General features: G+C 50.1%; 1 protein-coding gene across 2 annotated transcripts; it reads left to right on the top strand.

The window, feature by feature from the left end:
• The first annotated feature begins 1,660 nt into the window (after positions 1-1,660).
• LOC142470775 (dynein light chain Tctex-type protein 2B-like) lies at positions 1,661-24,230 on the top strand. 2 transcript variants are annotated; one of them, XM_075577482.1, is made up of 4 exons: positions 1,661-2,381; positions 10,695-10,802; positions 14,892-14,951; positions 18,314-24,230. In XM_075577482.1, exons 1-4 carry the CDS (start codon positions 2,310-2,312, stop codon positions 18,659-18,661), a joined length of 588 nt encoding a protein of 195 aa, XP_075433597.1. In that variant the 5' UTR covers positions 1,661-2,309; the 3' UTR covers positions 18,662-24,230. The 2 variants fall into 2 exon arrangements, with proteins under 2 accessions (XP_075433597.1, XP_075433598.1); XM_075577483.1 differs by lacking the exon at positions 1,661-2,381 and adding an exon at positions 4,060-4,149.
• Positions 24,231-25,883: the final 1,653 nt, after the last annotated feature.

Raw genomic sequence — 25,883 nt, forward strand, 5'->3', positions numbered from 1 at the left:
TGTAGTCAGGTCATCCTACATTAGCTATACACACCCAGGACTGTGTGAGCCGGTCCCTGATACGCTGCAGTCAGGTCACCCTACATTATATACACACCCAGGACTGTGCGAGCCTGTCCCTGATACTCTGCAGTCAGGTCGCCCTACATTAGATACACACCCAGGACTGTGTGAGCCTGTCCCTGATACTCTGTAGTCAGGTCACCCTACATTACATATACACCCCAGGACTGTGTGAGCCTGTCCCTGATACTCTGCAGTCAGGTCGCCCTACATTAGATACACACCCAGGACTGTGTGAGCCTGTCCCTGATACTCCGCAGTCAGGTCACCCTACATTACATATACACCCAGGACTGTGTGAGCCTGTCCCTGATACTCTGCAGTCAGGTCACCCTACATTACATATACACCCAGGACTGTGTGAGCCTGTCCCTGATACGCTGCAGTCAGGTCACCCTACATTACATATACACCCAGGACTGTGTGAGCCTGTCCCTGATACTCTGCAGTCAGGTCACCCTACATTAGCTATGCACCCAGGACTGTGTGAGCCTGTCCCTGATACTCTGCAGTCAGGTCGCCCTACATTAGATACACACCCAGGACTGTGTGAGCCTGTCCCTGATACTCCGCAGTCAGGTCACCCTACATTACATATACACCCAGGACTGTGTGAGCCTGTCCCTGATACTCTGCAGTCAGGTCACCCTACATTATATACACACCCAGGACTGTGTGAGCCTTTCCCTGATACTCTGCAGTCAGGTCGCCCTACATTAGATACACACCCAGGACTGTGTGAGCCTGTCCCTGATACTCTGCAGTCAGGTCGCCCTACATTATATATACACCCAGGACTGTGTGAGCCTGTCCCTGATACTCTGCAGTCAGGTCACCCTACATTATATATACACCCAGGACTGTGTGAGCCTGTCCCTGATACTCTGCAGTCAGGTCGCCCTACATTAGATACACACCCAGGACTGTGTGAGCCTGTCCCTGATACTCTGCAGTCAGGTCACCCTACATTACATATACACCCAGGACTGTGTGAGCCTGTCCCTGATACTCTGCAGCCAGGAAATCACCCTACATTATATATACACCCAGGACTGTGTGAGCCTGTCCCTGATACTCTGCAGCCAGGAAATCACCCTACATTAGATATAACCCCAGGACTGTGTGAGCCGGTCCCTGATACTCTGCAGTCAGGTCGCCCTAAATTAGGTAGAAACCCAGGACCGTGTGAGCCTGTCCCTGATACTCTGCAGTCAGGTCGCCCTACATTAGGTAGAAACCCAGGACTGTGTGAGCCTGTCCCTGATACTCTGCAGTCAGGTCGCCCTACATTATATATACACCCAGGACTGTGTGAGCCTGTCCCTGATACTCTGCAGTCAGGTCGCCCTACATTAGGTAGAAACCCAGGACCGTGCGAGCCTGTCCCTAGAACTACAGGGTTTTCCCCGTGTACCAAGCACACCTACACAGGTGCCTCAAATCCTGCCCCATTGTGTTGACTGGAAGGATTAGCTGTCACCGGGCAAGTGACACCGACCAATGTGCCTGTTGCACACACACAAAGCCTGTAGTGTGAGCCGCTGATATCAATATTTGCCTCAGTATATAGCAGTGTGACAGAGAGACGCAGCTCTGCTCCCCTCAGTATACAGCAGTGTGACAGAGAGAGGTGACTGCTCCCCTCAGTATACAGCAGTGTGACAGAGAGAGAGGTGACTCTGCTCCCCTCAGTATACAGCAGTGTGACAGAGAGAGAGGTGACTGCTCCCCTCAGTATACAGCAGTGTGACAGAGAGAGGTGACTCTGCTCCCGTAAGTACACAGCAGTGACAGAGAGAGGTGACTCTGCTCCCCTCAGTATACAGCAGTGTGACAGAGAGAGAGGTGACTGCTCCCCTCAGTATACAGCAGTGTGACAGAGAGACGCAGCTCTGCTCCCCTCAGTATACAGCAGTGTGACAGAGAGAGAGGTGACTGCTCCCCTCAGTATACAGCAGTGTGACAGAGAGACGCAGCTCTGCTCCCCTCAGTATACAGCAGTGTGACAGGGAGACGCAGCTCTGCTCCCCTCAGTATACAGCAGTGTGACAGGGAGACGCAGCTCTGCTCCCCTCAGTATACAGCAGTGTGACAGAGAGACGCAGCTCTGCTCCCCTCAGTATACAGCAGTGTGACAGAGAGACGCAGCTCTGCTCCCCTCAGTATACAGCAGTGTGACAGAGAGACGCAGCTCTGCTCCCCTCAGTATACAGCAGTGTGACAGAGAGACGCGGCCTGCAGGGAATATGACATCCAAGACAAGGGTCTCTTTTTCCAATGTACGAGACGCCCCGGAGGAGAAGACTGTCCAGAAGATGGTAGGTTGTGATAATGAACACGCCGCGCTGTATGATGATGCTGAGTATCTCTATACACTGATAATGAACACGTTGCGCTGTATAATGATGTTGAGTATCTGTATACACTGATAATGAACACACCACACTGTATAATGTTGCTGAGTATCTGTATACACTGACAATGAACACGCCGCGCTGTATAACGATGATAAGTATTTCTATGCACTGATAATGAACACGTTGCGCTGTATAATGATGTTGAGTATCTGTATACACCGATAATGAACCCGCTGCGCTGTAGGATGATACAGAGTATCTCTAGACACTGATAATGAACAAGCTGCGCTGTATAATAATAATGAGTATCTCTACACACTTCTGGACCCTGATAATGAACATGCCGCGCTGTATAATAATAATGAGTATCTCTACACACTTCTGGACCCTGATAATGAACATGCCGCGCTGTATAATTATGCTGAGTATCTACGTGCTGTATAGTAAAGTCCCTGTGGGCAACTGATTTGGTGAAAGAAGATTAAGGCAGCCGCCCTAAAATCACGTCTTTTGTTTTTACGGCACTTGATGCGAGGCGCCCCCCAAACTTTGCCTCTGTGTTTACCAGGGAAGAGTCAATTTCAATAGTCGTGCTGCAGGAGGAAGCCACAACCTCCATATTAACGAACAATTGGTTAACTGAGGAAGAAGTTCATAGGCGTCTTGAAAATTTTTAAGTAAATAAGGCACCTAGCCCAGACGGCATACATCCAAGAGTTCTCAAGGAGTTAAGCTCAGTAATAGCCAAACCATTACATTTAATATTCAGGGACTCCATTTCCACAGGCTCAGTAGTACCACAAGATTGGCGTAAAGCAGATGTGGTGCCTATATTTAAAAAGGGAGCTAGATCACAACCGGGGAATTACAGACCTGTAAGCCTGACTTCAATAGTGGGGGAACTACTTGAAGGTTTAGTAAGGGATCATATTTAAAAATACCGAATGGGAAAACAAAATTATTAGTAATAGTCAGCATGGATTTCTGAAGGATAGATCTTGCCAAACTAACCTTATTTGTTTCTTTGAGGAGGTAAGTAGGAATTTAGAGCAGGGTAATGCAGTTGATGTGGTCTACTTAGATTTTGCACAGGCTTTTGATACGGTTTCACTCAAAATACAGGACAGTCCGGTTCAATACTGGACACCTGGCGACCCTATGTTACCGTTGACATAAGTTCTCATCTTGTCAGCAAATCAACTTTATTTGACAGCGCCCCCCCCCCCCCCCCATATAAAGAAGCCTTTTGGGACTCCTATCCGACCCCTGTCTTTTGATTGAGAGTTAATTAAACTTGGAGAATAATATGAGGCTGAGCCATTTGGCTTTCTGAAAAAGCCCATTTTGGGTCTGAGATCCCACAAGGTTTAAGATGTTTATCTATACACTAGCTGATATACCCGGCGTTGCCCGGCCGTGGAAGGGCATGGGGCATGGGGCGTGGAAAGGCGGGGGGGGGCGTGGAAAGGCGGGGGCGGCGTGGAAAGGCGGGGGGGGCGTGGAAAGGCGGGGGGGCGTGGAAGGGTCGGACGTGCTTGCTTACTCTATGATGTGACAAGCAGTGGAGCCACAGCGTCCCCTCCCTGTAAATAAGCCTCTTTAGTGCTAAGCTCTGACTTCTTCGGAGAGATAAGATCGACTCTGTCTCCCCAGAAAGCACGGTCAAACTGAGAAAATTTTTTAAATGTACGGATCATTCTTTGGTTGCTTCAGCGCCAGCGGGGAAAGCGTGAGTTGTCCCTTTCCCCCTCTGTGTTGTAAAATGTCAATGGACTATATTCTGTGCATGTGTGTCTTCTTCTCCATATGAGGTCTACAAGAGTATACAGCTCAACCCCCTTATAACGCTGTGCTTGGGGTCTAAAGAATCACATCGCGCTATAAGCGGATTGCGTTAGAAATAATGTACAATTGTATGTATGGTACAATAAAGTATTTAAGACACCAATAATCGTGTTGTAAAGTATTCGTAAATACGAAAATTGGGAGCCACGCTCACATCGCGCTATAAGCGGATCCGCATTGTAACGGATCGCGCTATAACAGGGTTGAGCTGTATATGTTATCAGTGTTTCATTTCATTTACTGGGTTATTTTGCACATTCTACTGCACTGTTTATTCAATTTGTGCCACGAACACTTGATGGTTTAGTTCAAAATAAGGGGAGATTTGAGAATTTAGCAAATTAATAAAGCAGAAAAAGCTCTCAAATGGACCAAACAATTATTTGATCAAAAAAAGTAATAAGGCAGACAGGTTATTGATACCCAAATTGAGAAAAGAACAAACCGCCACGACAATTAAATGAATTAAAAAGAGAGACGGAGATATCACATTTGGTCCTAAAATAAAATCGAGGCAGAATTTTTATTCGTCATTAAAGAATTTCCAAAATAAACATATTGAAGTATTTCATCAAAAATTGGAAAGATATCTAGATCCCTGTCAGTAACCATCATTGACTGAGTTGGATAAAGTCCAGCTGAATGCAGAGATTTCCCGAGATTAAATACTAGCAGTGATCAAAGAGATCAAAAATTCCACAACCCCTGGTCCCGATGGACTCTCGAACAGTTATTACCAAACATTTAAAACTCACTTTAAGATGCAGATGGTGGAGAGGAGCGCGCGATCCGACGGGAGCAAGGAGAGGACCCAGAATCAAAAAATATAAACTTTGTTGTGTCTTAAGACGTGGGATTTTAGGTCTTATGACACAATAACATTTTATATTTTTGATTCTGGGTCCTCGCCACCATCTGCATCCTATACCACTGGAAGCTGCACGTCCTGCCAGCCACACCGAGGAATTGTGGGTACAGTACTTATTTGCTACAGGGGAACTTCCAATGAGATCGATCGAGGGGGGGGGGGTCATTCCTACCCATTACCTGTCTTCAGGAGGTTCGTTAACCCATTATTGCTAGCTGTATTACTACAACTCATCATTATTGCCTTTGGATTTTCCTCGGATGTTGGCATTGGCTGTTATTGGTTATTATACCTAGCATTTGAGCGCTTCTTCTCCATTACCTATAAAACTCCGTTTAACACTATTTTTAAAGAGACTTTTCCATTCTTTTTTAAAGGATAAGGGTATACCCCCCCCTCAATGTTAAGGGAACACATTTCAGGGATTCCAAAGCCGGGGAGAGACCACAGCTATTGTAGTCATTGTCGTCCTATTTCATTCATCAATACAGATATTAAAATCTATAGTAAAACTATTGCAACAAGGCTAAATCAACTGCTTCCTAGAATAATTAACCCAGATCAAGGGGGGATTTGTTTTGGGGAGACAAGCAGCTGCTAATATTAGAAGAGTAATAAACCTCACACATTAGGAAATGTATCAAAAACACCCACATTATTAATTTCACTTGACGCTGATAAAGTGTTTGATCGTGTAGACTGGGCATACATGTTTATAATTTTGGAGCCATTTTGTTATAAAGGGAGATATATTAAATGGAAAAGGCTCTTTATAATCAACCAGGAGCCACACTCAAAATGGCCGGAATCGGCTCTGGAGTGATCAAAATAAATAATGGGACATGACAGGGTTGCCCTCTGTCCCCTTTGTTATTTGTGCTTAGTCTGGAGCCATTAGCAAACAAAATTCGGATTAATAAAGATATTAAGGAGTTGGTAAAACAGTCCAAAGAATATAAAATAGCCCTCTATGCAGATGATATTCTATTAACGCTAACCAGACCATTGACATCTTTAACTAATCTATTTGAGGAGCTTTCGACATTCAATTTTTTTTTTCAAATGATAAAATAAATAACACAAAATCAGATGCATTAGCATTGGGAGTAGAGACAGGGATGCTAAAACTACTACAACTACATTTCAACTTTCAGTGGAAAGAGGATAGTGTCAAATATTTAACCCCTAGATATTCAGACTTATACAAAGCTAACCACCCCGGATTTGGTTCTGTCAATTAAGAGATCTGGAGGAATAGAATACTGAATTGCAGCGATGCGCAAACAGGGGGGGGGGCATGAGACTTTTCTGGAGGGGGGGCGTGGCATTTACAGACACGCTGAGAGCGCGAGGCCTCTGTAAACGTACTTACCCGGCTACAGTTATGCGTCTCTAAGACAACGCGGCGTCAAATGACGCCCGTTGCCATGGAGACGTGACGTCAAATGACGCTGCGGGTCACGTGACGTCACATGACCACGCAGCGTCATTTGACGCAACATTAGTGGTGAGGGGGGGCGCGACAGAGGAGCAGAGCAGGTAGGGGGGGGGGTGCAGGGTGTTTGCGCGCAGGGAGTTTGTGCGCCGCTTCTGTATTGCATGGAGTGGTAGAATAATATCAGTGAAGATGAATTCTCTTCCGAAATGGCTTTGTCTGTTCCATAGCCTGCCTATTATTGTCTCAACCAAAGTTATGAGTGATATGCAAAACAAAATGTACACATTTATTTGGGGGGGGGGGGAAAGCCAAGAATAAAAAGAAATGTACTTAGTACATTAAAAGCAGATGGGGGTCCAACTTTCTCGTCACTAAATAAATACAGCTCAACCCCGGTATAGCGCGATCCGTTACAACGCGGATCGCTTATAGCGCGATGTGAGCATGGCTCCCAATTTTCGTATTTATGAATACTTTACAACACGATTATCGGTATCTTAAAGCTGCAGTTCAGGCAATATCCGGCATGTGTGTTTTTTTAATAAATCAGTTCTGTAGTAAGAAAAAATACTTTTAACATTTTCTGTTTTTAAAAAAACAACTTTGAAAGACCAATTTTCTTGTATTCTATTTTAACAAGCATTTGCTAAGGCACTGCCCCTTCATGTCCTGTCACAAGCCCTGGCACACCCCTTTGTCAGCCCTGCCCTCCCTCTAGCACATGTCAGTGCAGGAGTGCTCATGAATATTCATGAGCTTCCACTGAGAGACAGAAGCAGAAGAAAAACAGATCCCTTCACTAATGATGTCACCAAATTTTGCCAATCAATACATGGAGAACGAATTGACCTGCAGCTATACAGTTCTTTAGGTAATTAGAGATTGCCCACATGAAACTATTGAAGTAAAAAAATAAATTAAAAAAAAAAGACTGAACTGCAGCTTTAAATACTTTATTGTACAATGCATTTAATTGTACATTATTTCTAACGCGATCCGCTTATAACTCGATGTGCTTTTTTTTGGACCCCAAGCACAGCATTATAAGGGGGTTGAGCTGTATTATGCCACAGCACATTTAAGCCATTTACCAGCATGGCATAGACCTACACAAGCAATAATAACAACGAGGCACAGGGAGATAAAGTGACTTGCCCAAGGTCACAAGGAGCCGACACCGGGGGAATTGAACCAGGATCCCCTCGGTGCCAGTCAGTGTCTTTACTCACTGAGCCGCTCCTTCTCCCAAATCAAATGGATAGAAATAGAAGCTAGTGAGACCCCTAAGCAGAGTATAGACTCAGTGTTATGGATTCCCCCCCAAAAAATAGACCTAAAGAGGTGTATGACCACCCAATTATTACGTATACATGGGAGAAAAAGAAGGAGTTTAAGGGGACAACCCTCACTGATGACTCCATTATGGAGGATTGACGAATTCCCCCCAGGATGTATACCAGAACGGAATAATATTTGGATCATAAAAGGTGCAATCAGGATTAAAGATATTGGGCCTCATGCAGAGAGCATCGTTATTTCGAAATTCGCCATTTTTTGTACAATTTCGCGCAGAAACCGGCAGAAAATGGCGAGTTACGAAAAACGCGCCATTTTGTTTTTTCTATTGCTAAAACTCGCCTCGCGGCTGGCGAGAACCTCCATCTCGCCATTTTTAAAACTCTCCGAATGCAGAGAGGTGCGAACGGCATGTAGCGGCTGTTCGCGCCAAGAAAATGGCGCGATTCTCGCATTTTTGCCGCGCCAGGAAAAGATGGCAAGATGGCGCTCGCCGCCTATAGTAAAGGGGAAAAAAAAGGCGCGAATTTGTTTTTACACGTTTCTGAAGCGCGCATCTCGCCAATTTAAACTCGCCACACGCATCCATGTTAAACATAGCAGAATTCGCACTTTTCTGCATATGGAGAATAAAACTCTCCAAAAAAGCTACTTTTTATGAAATTCGCTAATTTTAAAATTCTATGCTCTCTGCATGAGGCCCATTATGTTTTTGGGGGAAGTTATACACATTTGAAGAAATACAAAAAAAAAAAAACCCCTATAATTTTCCAGCGACAGAATATTGTAGGCACATACAAATTAGGCATTTTATTATCTCAAAACATTTCCCACCAGGTTTCACGCATCCGACTGGATTGGTAAACGCGCACAATGCAGACACATCCGGGAGGCATAACTTCAAAAAGATACGCTGTTCTGAGTTCTACAGATAAGAATGAAACACTCTCGTATACGACCATGTGGGAAAAAGATATAGGAAGAGAAATTGCCAGGGAGGATTGGCCAGAGATACGGGAATCTGCAGCGAGTTCGTCTGTTCCGTACTATAATTAAGATTGCGCTCCCCTGGATTAGCACATACAGGCAGTCCTCGTTTTACAACGCTTCGCTTTACAACGAATGGCTTATCCAACGCTATGCAACGCATACCTATGTTCATTTTTACAACGCCAAAACGGCTTATCCAACGCTCTTACGACGCTTTGCAACGTTGTTTATGTGTATATAATATATTATTTATTATGTTATATAATATATATAATACAGTATATACACTATATAATTTATGTGTGTGCTGCGTATCTTATTGCCTGCGTAAAATATTTGGTGTATTTTAGTGTTAAAAATGCCTTCGGGAACGGAACCTTTCATTTAAACAGTGTTCCTATGGGAAAACGCGTTTCGCTTTAAGACGTTTCGCTATCCAACGCCATTTTGAGTAACGCATTGTGTCGGATAACCGAGGACTGCCTGTACTGTATATACAACGGAGCAAGTGCTGTGCTGGAGAAATTGTGGGTGCAGACAGACTGTACATTGTGTCACATTTTCTGGATATGTCCCAAGGCTGACTCCTTCCGGAGGAAAGTTAAGAGAGAGATAACCAGAGCACTTGAGGTTGATGTGCCACTAGAAGCTGTAGTAATAACGTTGGGAAAACCGATATAATAATAATAATAATAACTATTATTATTATTACAAATATAAATAAGTTCAGACAGAAAAAGTGTCAAGATTATTGATATTCTTTATTTATTTCTAAAATGTGTTACCAGGAAGTAATACGTTGAGAGTAACCTCTCGTTTTCAAGCATGTCCTGGGCACTTGATGCCTCTTGCTGGCCCCTCCCCCCCCCCCCCCCCCCACATATTTTCTTATTAATATGGTCAATTATTATTTTGCTGATTTAATTTGACCATTTAATGTTACGAAGACTTTGCCATGTTGTCATATATTATTCGTTGTGAATGGACAAATCAGCGTCCTTACAAAATCTGCTGGTGGGTTACAAACCAAAGTCTAAAAAATTATTAGGACTCCTAGCACTAATGTCCCTCCCCCCCCCCCCTTCCTCCCCCATATATTGTCTATTTACTATTATTGTTAAATATTATTTATACTGCTATTATTATTTCTGTAATGTATTATCAATGTAATTATATTGGTGGTGTTTTTTTTGTTTCCAAACCACCCCCCCCCCCACTTCTTTGTTTTGTAGCCCCCCACCCTGATCACTCCATAGCATCTCCCACTCTCAGGGGAGCTTGCTTGCTTGCAGTATGATTGTGACTAATCTAATACAGAGTGCTTTTCCTGGTAATGTACAGGTTAATAAGAGCTTCAATCAGACTTAGAACTATGCAACTAATTTTGACAGATTTATTATAAATCATTCTTCCTGGTAATGCACAGGTTATTAAGAATTTATATTAGTGTTAGGGACCCTTGAGATGTGGTCTGCCGTGTAGTGGCTCAGGGGCTTACAACACTTTGGCCAAAATGTTAAACTAAAAGACCATTTTATTTAATAGATATCTATACATATATATTTAGGCACTGTACCGTGTATAGATTTCACTGGATGTGCACTGAGCTCTGTCTGTGTTTCATGTTCTGTCTCTGGTTTTAAATTTGTAGCCCCCCCACCCTGATTATTACTGAAAAACAAATAAAAAAACTGTTTGAAACAATTAAAAATTGATACGATGGGAAGCAGTGAAAAAGACAGCGGGTTGTAGGATTTGGATGCGGTAATTTAAACTAATGTTCTCCCCCCACCTCTCCCTGATCCCCTCCCCCCCCCCGCCCCCTTCCCCCCCACAGGCTGGGCTGAGAGGTGCAGCGTCTCTGGGCACGGCGTCCATACATAACCAAGCGTCCTGGAGTTTCACCGGACTTCTCGCCGCTCAGAGGATGACCAAGAACTTAAAGGTACGTTACCTAATGGCAGAGAGGCCGGCACTGAAGGTGTTAAATGTGGCAACGTACAGTGTGGAAATAGATACAGGCGTACCCCGCATTAACGTACGCAATGGGACCGGAGCATGTATGTAACACAGGCGTACCCCGCATTAACGTACGCAATGGGACCGGAGCATGTATGTAACACAGGCATACCCTGTGTAGCGGTCATGTAAAATGCCTACAGTCATCTCTCCTGCTGGCAGCAAGGCCTGGTAAGTGTGGGCATGCCAGCAGTAATCATGGAGGTTTTCCCTCACACCCTGGTGGGGTGCCCTGTGTATGGATGGGACTGGTCACATGCTCTGACTCCATGGTTAGTGATGTCAGAGGTGTGTCAGCCTCAGAAGTTACATAAGGCACAGCACTGTGTCAAAGAGTTAGTTCAAGGCGAGTACAGTTGCTGGGAAGTTCTTGCAAGGTTCAGGAAGGAGTTCAAGTTCTGCAGAGTGTTAGTTATGTTCTAGTAACTCCATGGGAGACTGTGTCCAGGGACCTGGCACGGGGCAGTGATTCCTGCGGGAATAGTGAATCCCTCATCTAGGTGACATACCTATCAAAGGGGAGCACGGGCGAGATGATCGGCTAAATACACCCCATTGTGGAGGGCAGCTATGCCCACCGTGACAATAAAGATGGAGCTGATCAGAGAAACCCCTGTGTGTGAGAGTCCAATGATTACACAGGAGGTTGCACCACCGAGGAGTTCCTCGTCAGGATCATCCCCATGCGGACGCAGGGACCCTGATGAGGTGGAGGCGCTGCACTGGAACTAGGTGAGACTCAGCACACTACCTCAGCTGCCTGTCTGGACGGGTCCTCCCCACACACCATCATGCGGGAGACTCAGGAGTCCTGTAGCCAACAGGTGCACCACCCGACACTACCATACTGTAATGGGGACCGGTTAGACCACAGGGGCCAATGTGAGATTGGGTGGGTCAGGCCGGGCCAGAAATACCGTTACACCTGCATTAACGTACGCAATGGGACCGGAGCATGTATGTAACACAGGCGTACCCCGCATTAACATACGCAATGGGACCGGAGCATGTATGTAACACAGACATACCCCGCATTAACGTACGCAATGGTACCGGAGCATGTATGTAACACAGGCGTACCCCGCATTAACATACGCAATGGGACCGGAGCATGTATGTAACACAGACATACCCCGCATTAACGTACGCAATGGGACCGGAGCATGTATGTAACACAGGCGTACCCCGCATTAACATACGCAATGGGACCGGAGCATGTATGTAACACAGACATACCCCGCATTAACATACGCAATGGGACCGGAGCATGTATGTAACACAGACATACCCCGCATTAACGTATGCAATGGGACCGGAGCATGTATGTAACACAGACGTACCCCGCATTAACGTACGCACAGGGACCGGAGCATGTATGTAACACAGGCATACCCCGCGTTAACGTACGCAATGGGACCGGAGCATGTATGTAACACAGGCATACCCCGCATTAACGTACGCAATGGGACCGGAGCATGTATGTAACACAGACATACCCCGCATTAACGTACGCAATGGGACCGGAGCATGTATGTAACACAGGCATACCCCGCATTAACGTACGCAATGGGACCGGAGCATGTATGTAACACAGGCATACCCCATATTAACGTACGCAATGGGACCGGAGCATGTATGTAACACAGGTATACCCCGCATTAACATACGCAATGGGACCGGAGCATGTATGTAACACAGGCATACCCCACATTAACGTACGCAATGGGACCGGAGCGTGTATGTAACACAGGCATACCCCGCATTAACATACACAATGGGACCGGAGCGTGTATGTAACACAGGCATACCCCGCATTAACGTACGCAATGGGACCGGAGCATGTATGTAACACAGGCATACCCCGCATTAACATACACAATGGGACCGGAGCGTGTATGTAACACAGGCGTACCCCGCATTAACGTACGCAATGGGACCAGAGCATGTATGTAACACAGACATACCCCGCATTAACGTACGCAATGGGACCGGAGCATGTATGTAACACAGACATACCCCGCGTTAACGTACGCAATGGGACCGGAGCATGTATGTAACACAGGCGTACCCCGCATTAACGTACGCAATGGGACCGGAGCATGTATGTAACACAGGCGTACCCCGCATTAACGTACGCAATGGGACCGGAGCATGTATGTAACACAGGCGTACCCCGCATTAACGTACGCAATGGGACCGGAGCATGTATGTAACACAGGCGTACCCCGCATTAACGTACGCAATGGGACCGGAGCATGTATGTAACACAGGCGTACCCCGCATTAACGTACGCAATGGGACCGGAGCGTGTATGTAACACAGACATACCCCGCGTTAACGTACGCAATGGGACCGCAGCATGTATGTAACACAGGCGTACCCCGCATTAACCTACGCAATGGGACCAGAGCATGTATGTAACACAGGCGTACCCCGCATTAACCTACGCAATGGGACCAGAGCATGTATGTAACACAGGCATACCCCACATTAACGTACGCAATGGGACCGGAGCGTGTATGTAACACAGGCATACCCCGCATTAACATACACAATGGGACCGGAGCGTGTATGTAACACAGGCATACCCCGCATTAACGTACGCAATGGGACCGGAGCATGTATGTAACACAGGCATACCCCGCATTAACATACACAATGGGACCGGAGCGTGTATGTAACACAGGCGTACCCCGCATTAACGTACGCAATGGGACCAGAGCATGTATGTAACACAGACATACCCCGCGTTAACGTACGCAATGGGACCGGAGCATGTATGTAACACAGGCGTACCCCGCATTAACGTACGCAATGGGACCGGAGCATGTATGTAACACAGTCGTACCCCGCATTAACGTACGCAATGGGACCGGAGCATGTATGTAACACAGGCGTACCCCGCATTAACGTACGCAATGGGACCGGAGCATGTATGTAACACAGGCGTACCCCGCATTAACGTACGCAATGGGACCGGAGCATGTATGTAACACAGGCGTACCCCGCATTAACGTACGCAATGGGACCGGAGCGTGTATGTAACACAGACATACCCCGCGTTAACGTACGCAATGGGACCGCAGCATGTATGTAACACAGGCGTACCCCGCATTAACCTACGCAATGGGACCAGAGCATGTATGTAACACAGGCGTACCCCGCATTAACCTACGCAATGGGACCAGAGCATGTATGTAACACAGGCGTACCCCGCATTAACCTACGCAATGGGACCAGAGCATGTATGTAAAGTGAAAATGTACTTAAAGTGAAGCACTCCCTTTTCCCCACTTATCGATGCTTCGGTACAGGTAGGGGGCCGGTGTTGCCGTGCTGACAGGCGCATGCGCGAGCTGGCGTTTGCCTAGTGAGTGAATCAGCGCGTCACTATTACGGCGGTCTGTAGCGCAAAATAAGTGTCCGTACTCGGTGAAACGAGCATACAGACGCAGGAGTATGGGGCTACTGAAAATATGTCCTTACTCGCGAGTGTGCTTGAAGTGAGTGTCCTTAAACCGGGGTACGCCTGTATTGTATAAAAAGCATACATTGTTTGTACTTCATTTTCCTTGTATTGTAATTTTGTGCTGCGTACGTTGTAAAGAACGGTGTGTATGTGTGTGCATGTGTGCATATATGTGTGTGCATGTGTACATATATGTGTGTGCATGTGTACATATATGTGTGTGCATGTGTACATATATGTGTGTGCATGTATACATATATGTGTGCATATATGTGTGTGCATGTGTACATATATGTGTGTGCATGTGTACATATATGTGTGCATGTTTACATATATGTGTGCATATATGTGTGTGCATGTGTACATATATGTGTGTGCATGTGTACATATATGTGTGCATATATGTGTGTGCATGTGTACATATATGTGTGCGCATGTGTACATATATGTGTGCGCATATATATATAGTTTGTGCATGCCTAGGTCCCCCTGTCAACTGAAGGAAGTCTAATTAACCCTTTATTGTGTCCTTGTTCTTCGGCTCAGGAGAGGAGAGGCCTGAAAGCCGGGAGGAAGATCCCGAAGGTAGAGATCGTGGGACTGCAGGTGTGTGTGAGACGCCCTGTCCCCCATATATATACCCGGGTACCCTCACTGCCCTGTATATACCTCATATATACACCCGGGTACCCTCACTGCCCTGTAATATACCTCATATATACACCCTGGTACCCTCACTGCCCTGTAATATACCTCATATATACACCCGGGTACCCTCACTGCCCTGTAATATACCTCATATATACACCCGGGTACCCTCACTGCCCTGTAATATACCTCATATATACACCCGGGTACCCTCACTGCCCTGTAATATACCTCATATATACACCCGGGTACCCTCACTGCCCTGTATATACCTCATATATACACCCGGGTACCCTCACTGCCCTGTAATATACCTCATATATACACCCGGGTACCCTCACTGCCCTGTAATATACCTCATATATACACTCCCCTAGTGTTGTCACTGTCACACTGTGCTGTCACTGTCACCCTCCTCTGTCACTGTTACCCCAGTGCTGCCACTGTCACCCTGCGCTGTCACTTTCCCCCTGTGCTGTCAATGTCATCCTCCTCTGTCACTGTTACCCTGCTCCCCCAGTGCTGTCACTGTCACACTGTGCTGCCACTGTCACACTGCACTCTCACCCTCCTCTGTCACTGTTACCCTGCGTGTTCACTGTCACCCTCCTCTGTCACTGTTACCCTGCTCCCCCAGTGCTGTCACTGTCACAATGCGCTGCTACTGTCACACTGCGCTGTCACTGTTACTGTTACCCTGCTCTCCCAGTGCTGTCACTGTCACAATGCGCTGCTACTGTCACACTGCGCTGTCACTGTTACCCTGCTCCCCCAGTTCTGTCAATGTCACACTGCGCTGCTACTGTCACATTGCGCTGTCACTGTTACCCTACTCCCCCAGTGCTGTCACTGTCACACTGCGCTGCTACTGTCACACTACTCCCCCAGTGCTGTCACTGTCACACTGCGCTGCTACTGTCACCCTACTCCCCCAGTGCTGTCACTGTCACACTGCGCTGCTACTGTCACACTGCGCTGCTACTGTCACCCTACTCCCCCAGTGCTGTCACTGTCACACTGCGCTGCTACTATCACACTGCGCTGTCACTGTCACCCTACTCCCCCAGTGCTGTCACTGTCACACTGCGCTGTCACCCTACTCCCCCAGTGCTGTCACTGTCACACTACGCTGCTACTGTCACCCTACTCCCCCAGTGCTGTCACTGTCACACTGCGCTGCTACTGTCACACTACTCCCCCAGTGCTGTCACTGTCACACTGCGCTGCTACTGTCACCCTACTCCCCCAGTGCTGTCACTGTCACACTGCGCTGCTACTGTCACCCTACTCCCCCAGTGCTGTCACTGTCACACTGCGCTGTCACCCTACTCCCCCAGTGCTGTCACTGTCACACTACGCTGCTACTGTCACACTACTCCCCCAGTGCTGTCACTGTCATCCTAGTTTTTACGTAGCGCTTTACATTTTGCAGGCGCAGGTCCCTGCCCTGTGGAGCTTACAATCTATGTTTTTGGTGCCTGAGGCACAGGGAGATAAAGTGACTTGCCCAAGGTCACAAGGAGCCGACACCGGGAATTGAACCAGACTCCCCTGCTTCACACTCAGTGCCAGTCAGTGTCGTTACTCACTGAGCCGCTCCTTCTCCCAGGTTCCCCTGCTTCACACTCAGTGCCAGTCAGTGTCTTTACTCACTGAGCCACTCCTTCTCCCAGGATCCCCTGCTTCACACTCAGTGCCAGTCAGTGTCTTTACTCACTGAGCCACTCCTTCTCCCAGGATCCCCTGCTTCACACTCAGTGCCAGTCAGTGTCTTTACTCACTGAGCCGCTCCTTCTCCCAGGTTCCCCTGCTTCACACTCACTGCCAGTCAGTGTCTTTACTCACTGAGCCGCTCCTTCTCCCAGGCTCCCCTGCTTCACACTCAGTGCCAGTCAGTGTCTTTACTCACTGAGCCGCTGCTTCTCCCAGGTTCCCCTGCTTCACACTCAGTGCCAGTCAGTGTCTTTACTCACTGAGCCGCTCCTTCTCCCAGGCTCCCCTGCTTCACACTCAGTGCCAGTCAGTGTCTTTACTCGCTGAGCCGCTCCTTCTCCCAGGCTCCCCTGCTTCACACTCACTGCCAGTCAGTGTCTTTACTCACTGAGCCGCTCCTTCTCCCAGGATCCCCTGCTTCAACTCGGTGCCAGTCAGTGTCTTTACTCACTGAGCCGCTCCTTCTCCCAGGCTCCCCTGCTTCACACTCAGTGCCAGTCAGTGTCTTTACTCACTGAGCCGCTCCTTCTTCCAGGCTCCCCTGCTTCACACTCAGTGCCAGTCAGTGTCTTTACTCACTGAGCCGCTCCTTCTCCCAGGTTCCCCTGCTTCACACTCAGTGCCAGTCAGTGTCTTTACTCACTGAGCCGCTCCTTCTCCCAGGTTCCCCTGCTTCACACTCAGTGCCAGTCAGTGTCTTTACTCACTGAGCCGCTCCTTCTCCCAGGCTCCCCTGCTTCACACTCAGTGCCAGTCAGTGTCTTTACTCACTGAGCCGCTCCTTCTCCCAGGTTCCCCTGCTTCACACTCAGTGCCAGTCAGTGTCTTTACTCACTGAGACGCTCCTTCTCCCAGGTTCCCCTGCTTCACACTCAGTGCCAGTCAGTGTCTTTACTCACTGAGCCGCTCCTTCTCCCAGGCTCCCCTGCTTCACACTCAGTGCCAGTCAGTGTCTTTACTCACTGAGCCGCTGCTTCTCCCAGGTTCCCCTGCTTCACACTCAGTGCTAGTCAGTGTCTTTACTCGCTGAGCCGCTCCTTCTCCCAGGCTCCCCTGCTTCACACTCAGTGCCAGTCAGTGTCTTTACTCACTGAGCCGCTCCTTCTCCCAGGTTCCCCTGCTTCACACTCAGTGCCAGTCAGTGTCTTTACTCACTGAGCCGCTCCTTCTCCCAGGCTCCCCTGCTTCACACTCAGTGCCAGTCAGTGTCTTTACTCACTGAGCCGCTCCTTCTCCCAGGCTCCCCTGCTTCACACTCAGTGCCAGTCAGTGTCTTTACTCACTGAGCCCTCCAATACCTGTCCAGTGTGACAGAGACACACTGCACTGTCACCCTGCACGGTCACTGTCCGCCAGTGCTGTCACTGTCACCCTGCTCTCCCCCTCCTCTGCTCCCCATTCTCTCGCTTACCCCCCCTCACTTCTCCCCTTTTCTCTCCCTCTATCTCCCACCCTGCTCCCCCTTTTTCTCCAATTTCCCTCTCTCCCCCTTTCTCTTACTCTCCCCCCTCTCCCCGTACCACTCTCCTCCTCTCTCTTTCCCCCCTCTCCTCTTTCTCCCCTCCCCTCCCCTCCCCTCTATCTTACTTTCCATGCTCTCTCCCCAGGCCCCCTCCTTCGCCTCCCGTCCCTCCCAGAAGGTCCAGGTGACCCAGATCCAGCGCCTCCTGGAAGGTTACCTCCCGGGGCGGCTGGGGCAGTTGACCTATGACCCCCTGCGGGTGCCGTCCCTGGTGAAGGAGCTCAGCGAGGAGGTGAAGGCCCTTGTGAAGCGGGTGCTGCCGCCACGCTACAAGGTGCTGTGCGTGGTCACCCTGGGGGAGCGGGGACAGGAGGACGTCACCGTGGTCAGCCGCTGCTTGTGGGACCCCCACGCTGACAGCTACGCGGCCCACGTGTACCAGAACCCCAGCATCTTCTGCGTGGCTGCTGTGTACGCCGTGTACTGCGAGTGACATGGTCACCCTGCTCGGTGACTGTCACCCTGTGCTCCCCTGCTCTGTGACTGTCACCCTGTCCTCCCCCTGCTCGGTGACTGTCACCCTGTCCTCCCCTGCACGGTGACTGTCACCCTGTCCTCCCCTGCTCGGTGACTGTCACCCTGTCCTCCCCTGCTCTGTGACTGTCACCCTGTCCTCCCCTGCTCTGTGACTGTCACCCTGTCGTCCCCTGCTCTGTGACTGTCACCCTGTCCTCCCTGCTCGGTGACTGTCACCCTGTCGTCCCCTGCTCGGTGACTGTCACCCTGTCCTCCCCTGCTCTGTGAGTGTCACTCTGTCATCCCCTGCTCTGTGACTGTCACCCTGTCCTCCCCCTGCTCTGTGACTGTCACCCTGTCCTCACCTGCTCGGTGACTGTCACCCTGTCCTCCCCTGCTCGGTGACTGTCACCCTGTCCTCCCCTGCTCTGTGACTGTCACCCTGTCCTCCCCTGCTCTGTGACTGTCACCCTGTTCTCCCCTGCTCTGTGACTGTCACCCTGTCCTCCCCCTGCTCGGTGACTGTCACCCTGTCCTCCCCTGCTCGGTGACTGTCACCCTGTCCTCCCCTGCTCTGTGACTGTCACCCTGTCCTCCCCTGCTCTGTGACTGTCACCCTGTCGTCCCCTGCTCTGTGACTGTCACCCTGTCCTCCCCTGCTCTGTGACTGGCACCCAGTCCTCCCCTGCTCTGTGACTGTCACCCTGTCCTCCCATGCTCTGTGACTGTCACCCTGTCCTCCCCTGCTCTGTGAGTCACCCTGTCCTCCCCTGCTCTGTGACTGTCACCCTGTCCTCCCCTGCTCGGTGACTGTCACCCTGTCCTCCCCTGCTCTGTGACTGTCACTCTGTCATCCCCTGCTCAGTGACTGTCAGAGTTCCGTCACCCTGTCCCCTGACCATCACTGTGTCCCCTGACCATCACTGTGTCCCCTGACCATCACCGTGTCCCCTGACCATCACCGTGTCCCCTGACCATCACCGTGTCCCCTGACCATCACTGTGTTCCCTGACCATCACCGTGTCTCAACCATCACCGTGTCCCCTGACCATCACGTGTCCCCTGACCATCACCGTGTCCCCTGACCATCACCGTGTCCCCTGACCATCACTGTGTCCCGACCATCACCGTGTCCCCTGACCATCACGTGTCCCCTGACCATCACGTGTCCCCTGACCATCACTGTGTTCCCTGACCATCACGTGTCCTCTGACCATCACCGTGTCCCGACCATCACCGCGTCCCCTGACCATCACCGTGTCCCCTGACCATCACCGTGTCCCGACCATCACTGTGTCCCCTGACCATCACAGGTCCCCTGACCATCACGTGTCCCCTGACCATCACGGGTCCCCTGACCATCACCGTGTCCCCTGACCATCACCGTGTCCCGAACATCACTGTGTCCCCTGACCATCACGGGTCCCCTGACCTTCACCGTGTCCTGACCATCACTGTGTCCCCTGACCATCACTGTGTCCCCTGACCATCACTGTGTCCCCTGACCATCACGTGTCCCCTGACCATCACGTGTCCCCTGACCATCACTGTGTCCCCCGACTATCACGTGTCCCCTGACCTTCACCGTCTCCTGACCATCACGTGTCCCCTGACCATCACGTGTCCCCTGACCATCACTGTGTCCCCTGACCATCACGTGTCCCCTGACCATCACCGTGTCCCCTGACCATCACCGTGTCCCCTGACCATCACCGTGTCCCGACCATCACTGTGTCCCCTGACCATCACGGGTCCCCTGATCATCACGGGTCCCCTGACCATCACCGTGTCCCCTGACCATCACCGTGTCCCGACCATCACTGTGTACCCTGACCATCACGGGTCCCCTGACCATCACGGGTCCCCTGACCTTCACCGTGTCCCGACCATCACTGTGTACCCTGACCATCACGTGTCCCCTGACCATCACGTGTCCCCTGACCATCACATGTCCCCTGACCATCACTGTGTCCCCCGACCATCACGTGTCCCCTGACCATCATGTGTCCCCTGACCATCACCGTGTCCCCTGACCATCACTGTGTCCCCCGACCATCACCGTGTCCCGACCATCACCGTGTCCCCTGACCATCACCGTGTCCCCTGACCATCACCGTGTCCCGACCATCACCATGTCCCCTGACCATCACCGTGTCCCCTGACCATCACCGTGTCCCCTGACCATCACCGTGTCCCCTGACCATCACGTGTCCCCTGACCATCACCGTGTCCCCTGACCATCACCGTGTCCCGACCATCACTGTGTCCCCTGACCATCACGGTTCCCCTGACCTTCACCGTGTCCCGACCATCACTGTGTCCCCTGACCATCACGTGTCCCCTGACCATCACGTGTCCCCTGACCATCACGTGTCCCCCGACCATCACTGTGTCCCCGACCATCACGTGTCCCCTGACCATCACGTGTCCCCTGACCATCACCGTGTCCCGACCATTACCGTGTCCCCTGACCATCACTTGTCCCCTGACCATCACGTGTCCCCTGACCATCACCGTGTCCCGACCATCACCGTGTCCCCTGACCATCACGTGTCCCCTGACCATCACTGTGTCCCCTGACCATCACGTGTCCCCTGACCATCACCGTGTCCCCTGACCATCACTGTGTCCCCTGACCATCACGTGTCCCCTGACCATCACCGTGTCCCGACCATCACTGTGTCCCCTGACCATCACGTGTCCCCTGACCATCACGTGTCCCCTGACCATCACGTGTCCCCTGACCATCACGTGTCCCCTGACCATCACTGTGTCCCCTGACCATCACGTGTCCCCTGACCATCACTGTGTTCCGACCATCACCGGGTCCCCTGACCATCACGGGTCCCCTGACCATCACGTGTCCCCTGACCATCACTGTGTCCCCTGACCATCACTGTGTCCCCTGACCATCACTGTGTCCCCTGACCATCACTGCGTCCCCCCACCATCACTGTGTCCCCTGACCATCACCGTGTCCCCTGACCATCACCGTGTCCCCTGACCATCACTGTGTCCCCTGACCATCACTGTGTCCCCTGACCATCACTGTGTCCCCCGACCATCACGTGTCCCCTGACCACCACTGTGTTCCGACCATCACTGTGTTCCGACCATCACTGTGTCCCCTGACCATCACGGGTCCCGACCATCACAGGTCCCCTGACCATCACTGTGTCCCCTGACCATCACGTGTCCCGACCATCACAGGTCCCCTGACCATCACTGTGTCCCCTGACATCACGTGTCCCCTGACCATCACGTGTCCCGACCATCACAGGTCCCCTGACCATCACTGTGTCCCGACCATCACCGTGTCCCCTGACCATCACGTGTCCCCTGACCATCACTGTGTTCCCTGACCATCACGTGTCCCCTGACCATCACGTGTCCCCTGACCATCACCGTGTCCTCTGACCATCACTGTGTCCCCTGACCATCACTGTGTCCCCTGACCATCACGGGTCCCCTGAACATCACTGTGTCCCCTGACCATCACTGTGTCCCCCGACCATCACGTGTCCCCCGACCATCACCGTGTCCCGACCATCACCGTGTCCCCTGACCATCACGTGTCCCCTGACCATCACGTGTCCCCTGACCATCACTGTGTCCCCTGACCATCACGTGTCCCCTGACCATCACTGTGTCCCCTGACCATCACGTGTCCCCTGACCATCACCGTGTCCCGACCATCACCGTGTCCCCTGACCATCACGTGTCCCCTGACCATCACGTGTCCCCTGACCATCACGTGTCCCCTGACCATCACTGTGTCCCCTGACCATCACGTGTCCCCTGACCATCACTGTGTTCCGACCATCACCGGGTCCCCTGACCATCACGGGTCCCCTGACCATCACGTGTCCCCTGACCATCACTGTGTCCCCTGACCATCACTGTGTCCCCTGACCATCACTGTGTCCCCTGACCATCACTGTGTCCCCTGACCATCACTGTGTCCCCCCACCATCACTGTGTCCCCTGACCATCACTGTGTCCCCTGACCATCACTGTGTCCCCTGACCATCACTGTGTCCCCTGACCATCACTGTGTCCCCCGACCATCACGTGTCCCCTGACCACCACTGTGTTCCGACCACCACTGTGTTCCGACCATCACTGTGTTCCGACCATCACTGTGTTCCGACCATCACGGGTCCCGACCATCACAGGTCCCCTGACCATCACTGTGTCCCCTGACCATCACGTGTCCCGACCATCACAGGTCCCCTGACCATCACTGTGTCCCCTGACATCACGTGTCCCCTGACCATCACGTGTCCCGACCATCACAGGTCCCCTGACCATCACGTGTCCCCTGACCATCACTGTGTTCCCTGACCATCACGTGTCCCCTGACCATCACCGTGTCCTCTGACCAGCACTGTGTCCCCTGACCATCACTGTGTCCCCTGACCATCACGGGTCCCCTGACCATCACTGTGTCCCCTGACCATCACCGTGTCCCGACCATCACAGGTCCCCTGACCATCACTGTGTCCCCTGACCATCACGTGTCCCCTGACCATCACTGTGTCCCCTGACCATCACTGTGTCCCCTGACCATCACCGTGTCCCCTGACCATCACCGTGTCCCCCGACCATCACCGTGTCCCCCGACCATCACCGTGTCCCCCGACCATCACCGTGTCCTCTGACCATCACGTGTCCCCTGACCATCACGTGTCCCCCGACCATCACCGTGTCCCCTGACCATCACAGTGTCCCCTGACCATCACCGTGTCCCCTGACCATCACCGTGTCCCCTGACCATCACCGTGTTCCCTGACCATCACCGTGTCCCCTGACCATCACGTGTCCCCTGACCATCACTGTGTCCCCTGACCATCACCGTGTCCCCTGACCATCACCGTGTCCCGACCATCACGTGTCCCCTGACCATCACGTGTCCCCTGACCATCACGTGTCCCCTGACCATCACTGTGGCCCCTGACCATCAAGTGTCCCCCGACCACCACGTGTCCCCTGACCATCACTGTGTCCCCTGACCATCACTGTGTCCCCTGACCATCACAGGTCCCCTGACCATCACCGTGTACCGACCATCACTGTGTCCCCTGACCATCACGGGTCCCCTGACCATCACTGTGTCCCCTGACGATCGCCCACTGTTCCCCGCACTGTTACTGTCACAAAGTGTGCCCTGCCCCCTGCAGGCAGCGAAGGGTTACACATATAACTCACTGCTCCTGTAAATCTCATTCATTCACATAACGATTCTCCTCCGGCTACATGCGTTTTCAATGTATTTTCTTTTGGGCGCGCAATAAATATACATCACTTGATTTGCTTACTTTAATCACGAATGTGCATCAACCTCTTTGCGGCTAGAGACTCTAGCACAGCGATGCAAAACAAATACAAAAAAAGTCACATATATATATATATATTTTTTTTTTTTAATTGGAGATTTAATTTACATTGAAACAAGATGCAAGATGAGGTGGCCAATCTGTTTAAAATGTATTTTTTTTTTATCACCAGAACGGATGTACATTGAAATAAAAAGCTGTGGTTTATAATTATTGTCCTGAATCTGTATTTTTTGTTCCCCCCCTTATAACAATACATTGAAATAATATTAACTGCTGTGCATTTGTTATTACAAAATCTAAACTTAAATTGAAATACAAAAAAGCTTCACACTATTTTTTATTATTATAATAGATCCAGGTCTCATTAACTATGGTATATGTAGATGATATTTTAGAACAATAATCATTGACAAAAATGACCTTTATTGTCTTTTTTTTGCAGAATAAAGCATCTTATTTGCTTGGCTTCTTTTATTATGGGGGGGCGGGAATTTAGCATTTAATTACTAATATAATGCTGCAGATGTATTATCTCGATCACGTGCTTTTCTGTCCACCGCAGTGGAGCAGTCACTGCGCATGCTCCATTCCCTTACCGAAGCCGCTTCTGACGTCGGCAGCAGGGCGAGTCTCTGCGTTTCAAGCCTCGCTGTCGAAATACAGACCCAAAGCCAGACGGTTATTGGCTTAACGGAATGAATGGGAGACCACGCCCTTCTTGTCCATATGCACCAGTTTGAGAGTTTCGGGCTGGTTGTCTCCTTTGTGCACCTCGTGACCTACTGGGGCCGCCATGTTGGTTGTGGCATAAAGACCCTCTTTGTAGTTGAACAAAAGAGAGATTCATTGAAGGCATACGAGCAGACCCTCCTTAAATATCCACTCATATGAGTTAACTTTGAGCTAGTACTTGGTGTATATATGCATTTTCACGGGAAATGAATGTATTTGCTTTAACATAAGCAATTCAATGTTATTCACCATGCCTTATTTGGTTACATAGTGTTAAATCAACTTCAGTTGACAAGATAATGCTATCGTGTTTATTATACCTGTTTCAGTGCATGTCTCCAAGGGTAAAGGATGTCTGAAAATGTTATTTGGATGTAAACTAAACAAACAATTCAGCTTTAAAGAAAAGAATGGGTCAGGAAAAAGCATTTCCCCCGCTCTGTCAGTATCCAGCTCGATCCTAATAATTGTATCGTCACAATATGGCGTTACTTGTCAATTCCTTAAAAATAGAAGCCAGGTGTCAGTTACAACAGTAAAATAGCCTTTTATGCCTCTTGCTCACTTTTGAGGTTATCCTTTATTCTCATCACCAACAACCCATTTTAAAAGGGTCATCCTAGAAGAAAAGTATACTATGGATTGCGATGTTTGATAGGCGACATCAGGGCTGCCAATGGGTAGGTCCGAGATCTGTACTAAGCCTGGCGGCTGTGTGGCCCGGCCATCCCATACAGGACATCTTGCCAAGTATTGGTATTTTGTAAGCAGAAGCTCTGGTGGGTTTTTACAATCTTTAATGTCTTTTTATGATGAGACTGTTTCAGTCCTCAAAGCCTCAGTAAAGTTACTCATTTTGCTCTGTCCTTTGGTTGCAAAGGAATTATGAAGTCTTCACCACCAGACCCTTGCCCGAGTGGTCCCTGCCCCCGCTGCCTCCTACCGACAGGGCTGACTACGTACTGTGACGCGTCAGCCGGCCGATGCTGCAAGAATCTTGTGAATTTCGGCGTTGACGTGTCACGTGGTACGCGAGTCAGCCAATGGGGAGGAGGGGAGGGAAGGAGCTAGGTGGGAGGCACCTTGGGCGGGGAGCAGGGAAGGAGCTGCGTGTTATTAAAGTGTGTG

Source organism: Ascaphus truei, chromosome 20, assembly GCF_040206685.1.
Source record: "Ascaphus truei isolate aAscTru1 chromosome 20, aAscTru1.hap1, whole genome shotgun sequence".
Classification (NCBI taxonomy): Eukaryota; Metazoa; Chordata; class Amphibia; order Anura; family Ascaphidae; genus Ascaphus; species Ascaphus truei.